The 15,623-nt window shown below is 41.4% G+C and overlaps 1 protein-coding gene across 1 annotated transcript in view; it reads left to right on the top strand.

The window, feature by feature from the left end:
- LOC115154290 (G protein-coupled receptor kinase 6-like) overlaps positions 1-15,623 on the top strand; it is a 52,120-nt gene that overhangs the window by 28,305 nt on the left and 8,192 nt on the right. Inside the window, exons 7-14 of the mRNA XM_029700364.1 lie at positions 115-178; positions 642-782; positions 4,115-4,305; positions 6,818-6,855; positions 7,705-7,794; positions 7,983-8,191; positions 8,549-8,686; positions 9,054-9,191. Of these exons, the coding sequence (XP_029556224.1) occupies positions 115-178; positions 642-782; positions 4,115-4,305; positions 6,818-6,855; positions 7,705-7,794; positions 7,983-8,191; positions 8,549-8,686; positions 9,054-9,191 (1,009 nt within the window). The remainder of the gene's footprint in view (positions 1-114; positions 179-641; positions 783-4,114; positions 4,306-6,817; positions 6,856-7,704; positions 7,795-7,982; positions 8,192-8,548; positions 8,687-9,053; positions 9,192-15,623) is intronic.

Here is a 15,623-nt window from a genome sequence, read left to right as displayed (position 1 = left end):
ATGCATTGCTGCTGTACAGTCAATGTATGTCGATAAAGTTGAGCACATTTTCCCACAAGGGACAAAAACGTTGTTGTTTTGTATTTTGTTGACCCTTTTTCTGTGTCCTCACAGGCAACCAGTCACTAAGAACACATTCCGACAGTACAGGGTATTAGGGAAGGGAGGCTTTGGTGAGGTAAGGTCTGTCTCTGTCTCTATGTCTCCTTAACTAAAGCTTCCTTTCATTTAGAATTATATTTTACAAGTGGATAATAAGAAATAAAGATAGTGGTCTCTTATAATCTTCATCATCAGACCCTTAAAGGGATGAATTTATAAATGATCAATGAGGACCAACAAAGATCTCAGTGTGGATGTGATTTGATGGGCCCATAACGTAATTATGAACTGTGTCTTTGTGTGTTTTTGGGATACAAGTACCATTAACTGGTGTCCTCTTGGGCTCTCCTCATGTGAAATGGCCTGAGTCATGGTCATGCCTTCATTACAGTGTATTTACTGGGCGAGAGTAGACATTGTGGTGTTCAACTATGAAAAACCTACAATATGCAGTTAACTTGCCTTCTCTATTTATCTTCTCCCTCTCTCTCTCTCTCTCTCTCTCTCTCTCTCTCTCTTTCATCCACTCTTCATGTCAGGTGTGTGCGTGCCAGGTGCGTGCCACAGGGAAGATGTACGCATGTAAGAAGTTGGAGAAGAAGAGGATCAAGAAGAGGAAAGGAGAGTCCATGGCCTTGAATGAGAAGCAGATTCTAGAGAAAGTCAACAGTAGGTTTGTAGTAAGTATATGAGCTACGCACTTACCTCCTACTATGTGTCACATTATGTATAATATATGTACAGTTGAAGTCGGAAGTTTACATAGACTTAGGTTGCAGTCATTAAAACTCGTTTTTCAACCACTCCATAAATTTCTTGTTAACAAACTATAGTTTTGGCAAGTCGGTTAGGACATCTACTTTGTGCACGACACAAACAATTTTTTCCAACAATTGTTTACAGACATATTATTTCACTTATAATTCACTGTATCACAATTCCAGTGGGTCAGAAGTTTACTAAGTTGACTGTGCCTTTAAACAGCTTGGAAAATTCCAGAAAATGATGTCATGGCTTTAGATGCTTCTGATAGGCTAATTGACATAATTTGAGTCAATTGTAGGTGTAGCTGTGGATGTATTTCAAGGCCTACCTTCAAACTCATTGCCTCTTTGCTTGACATCATAGGAAAATCAAAAGAAATCAGCCAAGACCTCAGAAAAAAAGTTGTAGACCTCCACAAGTCTGGTTCATCCTTGGGAGCAATTTCCAAACGCCTGAAGGTACCACGTTCATCTGTACAAACAATAGTACGCAAGTATAAACACCATGGGACCACGCAGCCGTCATACTGCTCAGGAAGGAGACGCGTTCTGTCTCATAGAGATAAACGTACTTTGGTGCGAAAAAGTGCAAATCAATCCCAGAACAACTGCAAAGGACCTTGTGAAGATGCTGGAGGAAACAGGTACAAAAGTATCTATATCCACAGTAAAACGAGTCCTATATCGACATAACCTGAAAGACCGCTCAGCAAGGAAGAAGCCACTGCTCCAAAACCGCCATAAAAAAAGCCAGACTACAGTTTGCAACTCCACACGGAGACAAAGATCGTACTTTTTGGGGAAATGTCCTCAGGTCTGATGAAACAAAAATAGAACTGTTTGGCCATAATGACCATTGTTATGTTTGGAGGAAAAAGGGGGAGGCTTGCAAGAAGAACACCATCGAAGAACACCATCCCAACCATGAAGTACGGGGGTGGCAACATCATGTTGTGGAGGTGCTTTGCTGCAGGATGGACTGGTGCACTTCACAAAATAGATGGCATCATGAGGCAAGAAAATTCTGTGGATATATTGAATCAACATCTCAAGACATCAGTCAGGAAGTTAAAGCTTGGTCGCAAATGGGTCTTCCAAATGGACAATGACCCCAAGCATACTTCCAAAGTTGTGGCAAAATGGCTTAAGGACAACAAAGTCAAGGTATTGGAGTGGCCATCACAAAGCCCTGACCTCAATCCTATAGAAAATTTGTGGGCAGAACTGAAAAAGTGTGTGCGAGCAAAGAGGCCTACAAACCTGACTCAGTTACACCAGCTCTGTCAGGAGGAATGTGCCACAATTCACCCAACTTATTGTGGGAAGCTTATGGAAGGCTATCCAAAATGTTTGATTCAAGTTAAACAATTTAAAGGCAATGCTACCAAATAATTATTGAGTGTATGTAAACTTCTGACCCACTGGGAATGTGATGAAAGAAATAAAAGCTGAAGTAAATCATTCTCTCCACTATTATTCTGACATTTCACATTCTTAACATAAAGTGTTGATCCTAACTGACCTAAAACAGGGAATATTTACTAGAATTAAATGTCAGGAATAGTGAAAAAATGTATTTAAATGTATTTGGCTAAGGTGTATGTAAACTTCTGACTTCAGCTGTATGTATACTGTACCAGCCAAAAGTTTGGACACACCTACTCAATCAAGGGTTTTTCTTTATTTTTACAAATTTCTACATTGTAGAATAATAGTGAAGACGTCAAAACTATGAAATAATGCATATGGATTCATGTAGTAACCAAAAAAGTGTTAAACAAATGAAAATATATTTGATATTTAAGATTCTTCAAAGTAGCAACCCTTGAATGAGTAGGTGTGTCCAAACTTTTGACTGGTACTGTATGTAATATACACTGAGTGTACAAAACATTAAGAACACCTTCCTAATATTGAGTTGCTACCATACCCTGTTCAAAGGCACTTCAAATATTTTTCCTTGCCCAGTCATCCTCTGAATGGCACACACACAATCAATGTCTCAATTGTCTCAAGGCTTAAAAATCTTTCTTTAACCTGTCTCCTCCCCTTCGTCTACACTGATTGAAGTAGATTCAGCAAGTGACATCAATAAGGGATCATAGTTTTTCCCTGGATTCACCTGGTCAGTCTGTCTTGGAAAGAGCAGGTGTTCTTAATGTTTTGTATTGAAATGTATATATGAACTACATTCATATATGATGCACCACTTACTCATTTTTCCTTATATAGATGTCAAGTTGACTGAACTCAATCCTACCTCATAGCTTTGTTAATTGTGTATATTAGAAGTACTGTAATTTCCGGACTATTAAGCGCACCTGAATATAAGCCGCACCCACTGAATTTAATTTTTTTTTTATTTTGAACATAAATAAGCCGCACATGTCTATAAGCCGCAGGTGCCTACCGGTACATTGAAACAAATGAACTTTACACAGGCTTTAACGAAACACGGCTTGTAACAAAAATAAATAGGCTTTAACGAAACACGGCTTGTAACAAAAATAAATAGGCTTTAACGAAACACGGCTTGTAACAAAAAATACAAAAATTTGCAGTAAGCTGTAGTTGTCTTTTTGCACTGAGTCAATTCCTCACGCTGCTGTTTCCAACGTCTTATCATCGACTCATTAAGACCAAGCTCCCGTGCAGCAGCTCTATTTCCTTTTCCAACAGCCAGATCAATCGCCTTCAACTTGAAAGCTGCATCATATGCATTTCTCCGTGTCTTTGCCATGATGAGGGTGACAAAATGACTACCGTAATCAGAATGATGGGAAGTTTGAGAGCGCTCGATTTAATCTAAATAGTAAACAAAAAAGTTGTTTGACCTTAACCCGTTCGGCAATTTCATTGGTCTAATGAAAGCTTCATGCCGCCAAAAAACTGAGCACGTCACAGAATGTGTTTTTTTTGTGAAAAAAAAATTGTAGGCGGGAAAAATCCATATATTAGCCGCGTCATTGTTTAAGCCGCGAGGTTCAAAGCCTGGGAAAAAAGTTGCAGCTTATAGTCCGGAATTTCCGGTAGTAGAAATATGATTTTCAAACTGGTCTCTTAGCCAAGTGTCCTATTCATTAGGGCACACCATAGCAGAATGAGCGAAACATTTTGCAACAAAATACAAAAAAAACACTTCTTATTGAACAAGTTCAGGTAATCCCTCCACATTTTAGTCAGTTTTGTTTTGTTTTCATCTGTTTGGTGCCTAATGAATACGACCATGTTGTCTGTGTGTCTTGAAGGTGAGTCTAGCGTACGCGTATGAGACAAAGGATGCTCTGTGTCTAGTGCTGACTCTGATGAACGGGGGAGACCTCAAGTTCCACATCTACCACATGGGAGAAGCCGGCTTTGAGGAGAAGAGGGCTGTGTTCTACTCTGCAGAGCTGGCCTGTGGCCTGGAGGACCTGCACAAAGAGAGGATCGTCTACAGGTGAGGCTACACACAGGCACACTCACACACAGGAACAGACACGCACACAGAAATACACACACACACACACACACACACACAGGAACAGACACGCACACAGAAATACACACACACACACACACACACACAGGAACAGACACGCACACAGAAATACACACACACACACACACACACAGGAACAGACACGCACACAGAAATACACACACACACACTCACACACAGGAACAGACACGCACACAGAAATACACACACACACACTCACACACAGGAACAGACACGCACACAGAAATACACACACACACACACACTCACACACAGGAACAGACACGCACACAGAAATACACACACACACACTCACACACAGGAACAGACACGCACACAGAAATACACACACACACACTCACACACAGGAACAGACACGCACACAGAAATACACACACACACACACTCACACACAGGAACAGACACGCACACAGAAATACACACACACACACACACACACACAGGAACAAAGACGCACACAGAAATGCGCACACACACACACAAGGCTGTTCTGATAGAATGGTTCAGCGGGTACTCGACTTCCTGCATACAAGGCTACAGGAACTTTATGGAGCATATTTAGTGTTTACACAACTATCAGCTTACAAGAGTGGATGGAGAGAGAGATACAGTCGTATGAAAAGGTTTGGGCACCCCTCTGAGGCTGCATAATAATGTACTCTGTCGTCACAGAAAATGATCACAGTGGCATGCCATTCATTTTCTAATAAAAGCTGAGTACTGGGGTATTGTCCAGACAAAGATTTTTAGTGTAGCAATATTAAGTTGTTTGAAATTAAATCAGATGTGAAAAATAGGCTATGCAAAAATTTGGGCACCCTTGTCATTCTGTTGATTTGAATACCTGTAACTACTTAGCACTGATTAATTGGAACACACAATTGGTTTGGTGAGCTCATTAAGTGTGGAACTTCATAGACAAGTGGAACCAATCGTGAAAAGGTATTTAAGGTGGCCAATTGCAAGTTGTTGTTCTCTTTGACTCTCCTCTGAAGAATGGCAACATGGGGGCCTCAAAACAACTCTCCAATGACCTGAAAACAAAGATTGTTCAACATTATGGTTTAGAGGAAGGCAAAAAAAGCTATCGCAGAGATGTAAGCTGTCAGTGTCCACTGTGAGGAACATAGTGAGGAAATGGAAGACCACAGGCACAGTTCTTGTTATGGCCAGAAGTGGCAGGCCAAGTAAAATATCGGAGAGGCAAAGGCGAAGGATAGTGAGAACGGTCAAAAACAGCCCACAGACCACCTCCAAAGACCTACAACATCATCTTGCTGCAGATGGTGTCACTGTGCATCGTTCAACAATTCAGCGCACTTTGCACAAGGAGAAGCTGTATGGGAGAGTGATGCGGAAGAAGCCTTTTCTGCACACACGCCACAAACAGAGTCGCTTGAGGTATGCAAACGCACATTTGGACAAGCCAGCTTCATTTTGGAATAAGGTGCTATGGACTGATGAAACGAAGATTGAGTTATTTGGTCATAACAAGGGACGTTATGCATGGCGGCAAAAGAACACAGCATTCCAAGAAAAACACTTGCTACCCACAGTAAAATTTGGTGGGGGTTCCATCATGCTGTGGGGCTGTGTGGCCAGTGCCGGTACTGGGAATCTTGTTAAAGTTGAGGGTTGCATGGATTCCACTCAATATCAGCAGATTCTTGGGAATAATGTTGAAGAATCAGTCACAAAGTTGAAGTTACGCCGGGGCTGGATATTTCAACAAGACAACGACCCAAAACACTGCTCAAAATCTACCCGGGCATTTATGCAGAGGAACAAGTGCAATGTTCTGGAATGGCCATCCCAGTCCCCAGACCTGAATATCATTGAGAATCTGTGGGATGATTTGAAGCGGGCTGTCCATGCTCGGCAACCATCAAACCTAACTGAACTGGAGATGTTTTGTAAGGAGGAATGGTCCAAAATACCTTCATCCAGAATCCAGACACTCATTAGAGGCTATAGGAAGCATCTAGAGGCTGTTATTTTAGCAAAAGGAGGCTCTACTATATTGATGTGATTTTTCTATTGGGGTGCCCAAATTTATGCACCTGTCAAATTTTGTTTTGATGCATATTGCACATTTTCTGTTAATCCAATAAACCTCATTTCACTACTGAAATATTACTGTGTCCATCAGTTATTTGATAGATCAAAATGGAATTGCTGATCCAAACACCCAATTATTTATAAATGGAAATCATGAAAATTGTCAGGGGTGCCCAAACTTTTTCATACGACTGTAGATAGGAGGGAGTGAGAGATTGGGAGAACGATAGATGGCAAGACGTTGGGAGAGAGAAAGAGAGACAAAGGAAGACAAAGAGCTGAGAGCTTTCAAAGTTTTGTAAATCTGTCTGTCTGCTGCTCACAAGGCTGATGGAAGAGATAGAAGTTAGTTATTGGTTTTCTAACTCCTGGTATTGCTGTCTTTTTCCAGGGACCTGAAGCCTGAAAACATACTATTGGATGACCATGGTGAGTAAAGATAGAGATGGAAATAATATGAATGCCCACTATACAAGTAAATAAATGTTTTATGGACCATCCCTGGTCCCATGGTCCTGGAACAATGCTATTGGTCCAGCCGAGCACTACTTTAAAACACTTGATTAAACTAATCAAGTTCTTGATGATTAATTTAATAATATATCAGGTGTGTTAGTGATGGGCTGGAACAAAAACCTACACACACTATAGCTCTCTGCAACCAGAGTTGGTACAGTAACTACTGCCTTACTGCATGTGTGAACCGAGGCTGTCGTTCTGTAATTCACCAATAGAGGGAGTACATTGTCTATCAAAAGACCTCTCAAGACCGGAGGGCTCCTGCTTTCTTTCAAGGTTGTCAGTGAAACCTGCGGCCACTGAGTAGTGCTCTTTAGCAAACAACATAAGGTTTCCAAGGTACATGGCTTTCATAAGATCTGCTTTACTCAAGGATGCCCTGATATACATAGTCTGTGGTCCAGACTCCAGACTGGAGATAGCATGTTATATGACGAATGGTTGAATGTCACAGCGTTGAGGTGTGTTATATGTAATACTGTGTCTTGTTATGTTGCATCGTGATTGGCCATATATATTGATATGCATAATCTGTGGGGATAGCATGTCATATGACATAAGGTTAAGTCTCACAGCGTTGAGGTGTGTTATATGTAATGTGTCTGTGATACTGTATGTATGTTGTTTCATGTCATATTTGGATATCTCGATTGAGATGCATCTTTTGTGGGGATAGCATGTGATATGACATGAGGTTAACTGTTTCAGCATTAGGGGGTGGTGTACTGTAACAGTGTGTGTTGTGCCGTGTTCCTTTAGGTCATATCCGGATATCAGACCTGGGCTTGGCAGTCCACGTTCCCGAGGAAGAGACCATCAAGGGTCGGGTGGGCACTGTAGGGTACATGGGTAAGCACCATTCAACACCATTCAGCAAAAGATATTCAACACTTTTTTTCAAATACTGTTACTGTACTACTGTATAATGAACAGTACAAATGTAAATGGTACTTTCATTATTTGTAATCATGTCTCTGTGTGTGTGTGTGTGTGTGTGTGTGTGTGTGTGTGTGTGTGTGTGTGTGTGTGTGTGTCAGCTCCAGAGGTGGTGAAGAATGAGCGCTACACATTCAGCCCAGACTGGTGGGCGCTGGGCTGTCTGCTGTATGAGATGATCGAGGGCCAGTCTCCCTTCCAGCAGCGCAAGAAGAAGATCAAACGTGAGGACGTGGAGAGGCTGGTCAGAGACGTGGAGGAGGAGTACTCAGACAAGTTCTCAGAGGACACCAAGTCCCTCTGCAAAATGGTACCTGACTACAGTACCTCCTCATATTGTCAACAACATAGGATCATGCTTTGTTGTCGGTTGGCACAGGCATTTGCTTTGCATATCAAAATATATCTTTAGGGTAATAATTTATTTGTGAAGGCAGCATCATGTTTTCAAGAGATTTGCATTCATGACGTACATGCATGAAGGACGCTTTTATTCAGGTTTTCTATGGCTTGTAATATCATAAGCAAAGAAGGTTGTCTGTCATGATTTTAAAACTAACTCCAAACACATACAGCAGATCAGTGCATCATTCAACAGTACAACAGCATAACATATTTACTTTGTTGCTTAGTAACACTGCTGTCACTCTCTCATGTCTCTGCCCAGCTGCTGGCCAAAGAGCCCAGTGAGAGGCTGGGCTGCCAGGGGGAGGGGGCTACGGAGGTGAAGGCCCACCCCATCTTCCGATCCATCAACTTCAAGAGGCTGAAAGCTGGCAGGCTGAAGGCCCCCTTCACCCCTGATGTAAGGAAACACACTGCGTGACCCAATCTGTTTACTGTACAGATGTCATCATCCCTAATGCATCATTTGGATAGATTCCAAGTGACACATCCAAGAATATCACTGTGTAGTGACGCTGTCATGACATGAAACACCTAGCGTGTTGGTCTTTCTATGGTAGTCTTCTCGTATAGGTGGAATCAGCTGCCTCCACTTGTTGATGTTATAGTGTATGTGCACGGATGTGTTTATATGCCATATGTCCTTATTAATCCCCTCGAGAGTAGTTAAGAAGGCATTGTCAGAGCACAAGCACATGATTTCATAAATGTACAGTGCATGCAACACAGGATGTACAGCAGACATACATTGTTGTTTGCTTCCCCAGCCCCAGGCCATTTACTGTAAGGACGTGCTGGACATCGAGCAGTTCTCCACGGTCAAGGGGGTAGAGTTGGAGCCCAAAGATGACTCATTCTACTGTAAAGTGTCCACAGGCAGCGTGTCCATCCCCTGGCAAATGGAGGTCAGAGGTCACACAATAACACACGCACCAAAAGGAAGCAACCTGTACTCAATCTTTTCATCTATGAACCTGTTTCACATCACGTAACGTTCTGGACCAGTAAATTAATTGTAACTTGTCTCATGCAATATGAAGACACTCAGTATGCAGACGCTAGACACTATCCCCCAGGTATACAAATGAGCAATATTTAGGAAAGGCCCAATATAGAAGCACTAGGTCAAGCGTCAAAGGCCCATATTTACTAAGGAGGTCAGAAAATATGTTTTTGTAGGCTAATGGGGTCGTAGTCCAGAGAATACTGCAGGCTACTGTCTGTAGTAGTTCAGACAGACAGACGGACATAGCAGTGGGTTATAAAAGCAACTTGTGATTTGTATCAAAACAGCTGCTTTGGCACCAAGAAGACACAGGGCTCAGGTTAAAAGTAGTGCACTGTATAGGGAATAGGCTGCAATTTGGACACAACCTTAGAAAGTATCATATTAAGTCTTCTGAATCACTGATGTGGTTAGATCAGTGGTTCTTAACCTTGTTGGAGGTACTGACCCCCACCAGTTTCATATGCGCATTCACCGAACCCTTCTTAATTGGAAAAATGGCTCTCTTCACCTTGAATTCAGCGAGCGTTGTGTTCTTGTATTGTCCATCTCCATGCAGCTTAAGGAAGTGTTCTCTTAGTTTTGCCGGTGCTAGACTAGAATTGCTCAACTTGGCATTGCAAATCATGCAGTTAGGACACTGACTCTCATCACGTTCCGTTATACATGTGAATCTATATTGTACATATTCGTCCGACCACTTTCTTTTTTTGCTCGACATAGTTAGTATGAAGGGATTAAAATATTAAGAAAGAAATCACACGACGTACCATCACGACAGTCACAATTCGACTACTGAGCGCGCCAAATTCCCTGCAGCACAGATAGGCCAAGCGATGTTGCGTGATCACCTGCAGCCAATGATGGCCAAGCGGGGCGTGTCATCACGAATCATATGAGTCGGGTGTGTGTCTTGACCTCCGCCGAACCCCTGAGACTGACTCACCGAACCCCTGGGGTTCGATCGAACCCAGGTTAAGAACCACTGGGTTAGATTTTAACATCAGCCCGTTTTAAAACACCACATTTACTATGAGTCATTTCAAAGACAAAGAGTGTCACAGTTATTTTGCCATCAGCTATGGCCAACAGAGACACTGACCAAATGACTCCTATTTTAGTGCTTTCTCTTCCCCTTCCTATCAAGATGGCCTTCACTTTCATCATACTGATGTTCTGATCAATATCCTGGCAAAAGACACTCAGGGTGCGTCCCAAAAAGCACCCTATTCCCTATGTAGTCCAGTACTTTTGACCAGGGCCCAAGTAGTGCACTATGTAGGTAATAGGGTGCCGTTTAGTACGCCGTCTCAAAGTCTTTTACCCTGACATGTCCCTTTATCAGTGAAGCTGTTATTTATCCTGACATGTCCCTTTATCAGTGAAGCTGTTATTTATCCTGACATGTCCCTTTATCAGTGAAGCTGTTATTTACCCTGACATGTCCCTTTATCAGTGAAGCTGTTATTTATCCTGACATGTCCCTTTATCAGTGAAGCTGTTATTTACCCTGACATGTCCCTTTATCAGTGAAGCTGTTATTTACCCTGACATGTCCCTTTATCAGTGAAGCTGTTATTTACCCTGACATGTCCCTTTATCAGTGAAGCTGTTATTTACCCTGACATGTCCCTTTATCAGTGAAGCTGTTATTTACCCTGACATGTCCCTTTATCAGTGAAGCTGTTATTTACCCTGACATGTCCCTTTATCAGTGAAGCTGTTATTTACACTGACATGTCCCTTTATCAGTGAAGCTGTTATTTACCCTGACATGTCCCTTTATCAGTGAAGCTGTTATTTATCCTGACATGTCCCTTTATCAGTGAAGCTGTTATTTACCCTGACATGTCCCTTTATCAGTGAAGCTGTTATTTACCCTGACATGTCCCTTTATCAGTGAAGCTGTTATTTACCCTGACATGTCCCTTTATCAGTGATGCTGTTATTTACCCTGACATGTCCCTTTATCAGTGAAGCTGTTATTTACCCTGACATGTCCCTTTATCAGTGAAGCTGTTATTTACCCTGACATGTCCCTTTATCAGTGAAGCTGTTATTTACCCTGACATGTCCCTTTATCAGTGAAGCTGTTATTTATCCTGACATGTCCCTTTATCAGTGAAGCTGTTATTTACCCTGACATGTCCCTTTATCAGTGAAGCTGTTATTTACCCTGACATGTCCCTTTATCAGTGAAGCTGTTATTTACCCTGACATGTCCCTTTATCAGTGAAGCTGTTATTTATCCTGACATGTCCCTTTATCAGTGAAGCTGTTATTTACCCTGACATGTCCCTTTATCAGTGAAGCTGTTATTTACCCTGACATGTCCCTTTATCAGTGAAGCTGTTATTTATCCTGACATGTCCCTTTATCAGTGAAGCTGTTATTTACCCTGACATGTCCCTTTATCAGTGAAGCTGTTATTTACCCTGACATGTCCCTTTATCAGTGAAGCTGTTATTTACCCTGACATGTCCCTTTATCAGTGAAGCTGTTATTTACCCTGACATGTCCCTTTATCAGTGAAGCTGTTATTTACCCTGACATGTCCCTTTATCAGTGAAGCTGTTATTTACCCTGACATGTCCCTTTATCAGTGAAGCTGTTATTTATCCTGACATGTCCCTTTATCAGTGAAGCTGTTATTTATCCTGACATGTCCCTTTATCAGTGATGCTGTTATTTACCCTGACATGTCCCTTTATCAGTGAAGCTGTTATTTACCCTGACATGTCCCTTTATCAGTGAAGCTGTTATTTACCCTGACATGTCCCTTTATCAGTGAAGCTGTTATTTACCCTGACATGTCCCTTTATCAGTGAAGCTGTTATTTACCCTGACATGTCCCTTTATCAGTGAAGCTGTTATTTACCCTGACATGTCCCTTTATCAGTGAAGCTGTTATTTACCCTGACATGTCCCTTTATCAGTGAAGCTGTTATTTACCCTGACATGTCCCTTTATCAGTGAAGCTGTTATTTACCCTGACATGTCCCTTTATCAGTGAAGCTGTTATTTACCCTGACATGTCCCTTTATCAGTGAAGCTGTTATTTACCCTGACATGTCCCTTTATCAGTGAAGCTGTTATTTACCCTGACATGTCCCTTTATCAGTGAAGCTGTTATTTACCCTGACATGTCCCTTTATCAGTGATGCTGTTATTTACCCTGACATGTCCCTTTATCAGTGAAGCTGTTATTTACCCTGACATGTCCCTTTATCAGTGAAGCTGTTATTTACCCTGACATGTCCCTTTATCAGTGAAGCTGTTATTTACCCTGACATGTCCCTTTATCAGTGAAGCTGTTATTTATCCTGACATGTCCCTTTATCAGTGAAGCTGTTATTTACCCTGACATGTCCCTTTATCAGTGAAGCTGTTATTTACCCTGACATGTCCCTTTATCAGTGAAGCTGTTATTTACCCTGACATGTCCCTTTATCAGTGAAGCTGTTATTTATCCTGACATGTCCCTTTATCAGTGAAGCTGTTATTTACCCTGACATGTCCCTTTATCAGTGAAGCTGTTATTTACCCTGACATGTCCCTTTATCAGTGAAGCTGTTATTTACCCTGACATGTCCCTTTATCAGTGAAGCTGTTATTTACCCTGACATGTCCCTTTATCAGTGAAGCTGTTATTTACCCTGACATGTCCCTTTATCAGTGAAGCTGTTATTTATCCTGACATGTACCTTTATCAGTGAAGCTGTTATTTACCCTGACATGTCCCTTTATCAGTGAAGCTGTTATTTATCCTGACATGTCCCTTTATCAGTGAAGCTGTTATTTACCCTGACATGTCCCTTTATCAGTGAAGCTGTTATTTACCCTGACATGTCCCTTTATCAGTGAAGCTGTTATTTATCCTGACATGTCCCTTTATCAGTGAAGCTGTTATTTACCCTGACATGTCCCTTTATCAGTGAAGCTGTTATTTACCCTGACATGTCCCTTTATCAGTGAAGCTGTTATTTACCCTGACATGTCCCTTTATCAGTGAAGCTGTTATTTACCCTGACATGTCCCTTTATCAGTGAAGCTGTTATTTACCCTGATATGTCCCTTTATCAGTGAAGCTGTTATTTACCCTGACATGTCCCTTTATCAGTGAAGCTGGTATTTACCCTGACATGTCCCTTTATCAGTGAAGCTGTTATTTACCCTGACATGTCCCTTTATCAGTGAAGCTGTTATTTACCCTGACATGTCCCTTTATCAGTGAAGCTGTTATTTACCCTGACATGTCCCTTTATCAGTGAAGCTGTTATTTATCCTGACATGTCCCTTTATCAGTGAAGCTGTTATTTACCCTGACATGTCCCTTTATCAGTGAAGCTGTTATTTACCCTGACATCTCCCTTTATCAGTGAAGCTGTTATTTACCCTGACATGTCCCTTTATCAGTGAAGCTGTTATTTATCCTGACATGTCCCTTTATCAGTGAAGCTGTTAATTACCCTGACATGTCCCTTTATCAGTGAAGCTGTTATTTACCCTGACATGTCCCTTTATCAGTGAAGCTGTTATTTACCCTGACATGTCCCTTTATCAGTGAAGCTGTTATTTACCCTGACATGTCCCTTTATCAGTGAAGCTGTTATTTACCCTGACATGTCCCTTTATCTGTGAAGCTGTTATTTACCCTGACATGTCCCTTTATCAGTGAAGCTGTTATTTATCCTGACATGTCCCTTTATCAGTGAAGCTGTTATTTATCCTGACATGTCCCTTTATCAGTGATGCTGTTATTTACCCTGACATGTCCCTTTATCAGTGAAGCTGTTATTTACCCTGACATGTCCCTTTATCAGTGAAGCTGTTATTTATCCTGACATGTCCCTTTATCAGTGAAGCTGTTAATTACCCTGACATGTCCCTTTATCAGTGAAGCTGTTATTTACCCTGACATGTCCCTTTATCAGTGAAGCTGTTATTTACCCTGACATGTCCCTTTATCAGTGAAGCTGTTATTTACCCTGACATGTCCCTTTATCAGTGAAGCTGTTATTTACCCTGACATGTCCCTTTATCAGTGAAGCTGTTATTTATCCTGACATGTCCCTTTATCAGTGAAGCTGTTATTTATCCTGACATGTCCCTTTATCAGTGATGCTGTTATTTACCCTGACATGTCCCTTTATCAGTGAAGCTGTTATTTACCCTGACATGTCCCTTTATCAGTGAAGCTGTTATTTACCCTGACATGTCCCTTTATCAGTGAAGCTGTTATTTACCCTGACATGTCCCTTTATCAGTGAAGCTGTTATTTACCCTGACATGTCCCTTTATCAGTGAAGCTGTTATTTACCCTGACATGTCCCTTTATCAGTGAAGCTGTTATTTACCCTGACATGTCCCTTTATCAGTGAAGCTGTTATTTACCCTGACATGTCCCTTTATCAGTGAAGCTGTTATTTACCCTGACATGTCCCTTTATCAGTGAAGCTGTTATTTACCCTGACATGTCCCTTTATCAGTGAAGCTGTTATTTACCCTGACATGTCCCTTTATCAGTTAAGCTGTTATTTACCCTGACATGTCCCTTTATCAGTGAAGCTGTTATTTACCCTGACATGTCCCTTTATCAGTGAAGCTGTTATTTACCCTGACATGTCCCTTTATCAGTGAAGCTGTTATTTACCCTGACATGTCCCTTTATCAGTGAAGCTGTTATTTACCCTGACATGTCCCTTTATCAGTGAAGCTGTTATTTACCCTGACATGTCCCTTTATCAGTGAAGCTGTTATTTACCCTGACATGTCCCTTTATCAGTGAAGCTGTTATTTACCCTGACATGTCCCTTTATCAGTGAAGCTGGTATTTACCCTGACATGTCCCTTTATCAGTGAAGCTGTTATTTACCCTGACATGTCCCTTTATCAGTGAAGCTGTTATTTACCCTGACATGTCCCTTTATCAGTGAAGCTGTTATTTATCCTGACATGTCCCTTTATCAGTGAAGCTGTTATTTACCCTGACATGTCCCTTTATCAGTGAAGCTGTTATTTTCCCTGACATGTCCCTTTATCAGTGAAGCTGTTATTTATCCTGACATGTCCCTTTATCAGTGAAGCTGTTATTTACCCTGACATGTCCCTTTATCAGTGAAGCTGTTATTTACCCTGACATATCCCTTTATCAGTGAAGCTGTTATTTACCCTGACATGTCCCTTTATCAGTGAAGCTGTTATTTATCCTGACATGTACCTTTATCAGTGAAGCTGTTATTTACCCTGACATGTCCCTTTATCAGTGAAGCTGTTATTTATCCTGACATGTCCCTTTATCAGTGAAGCTGTTATTTACCCTGACATGTCC

This window comes from Salmo trutta, chromosome 19 (assembly GCF_901001165.1).
Source record: "Salmo trutta chromosome 19, fSalTru1.1, whole genome shotgun sequence".
Lineage (NCBI taxonomy): Eukaryota > Metazoa > Chordata > Actinopteri > Salmoniformes > Salmonidae > Salmo > Salmo trutta.
Note: the sequence above shows the minus strand (reverse complement) of the source record. Positions and strands in the feature narration are given on the sequence as shown.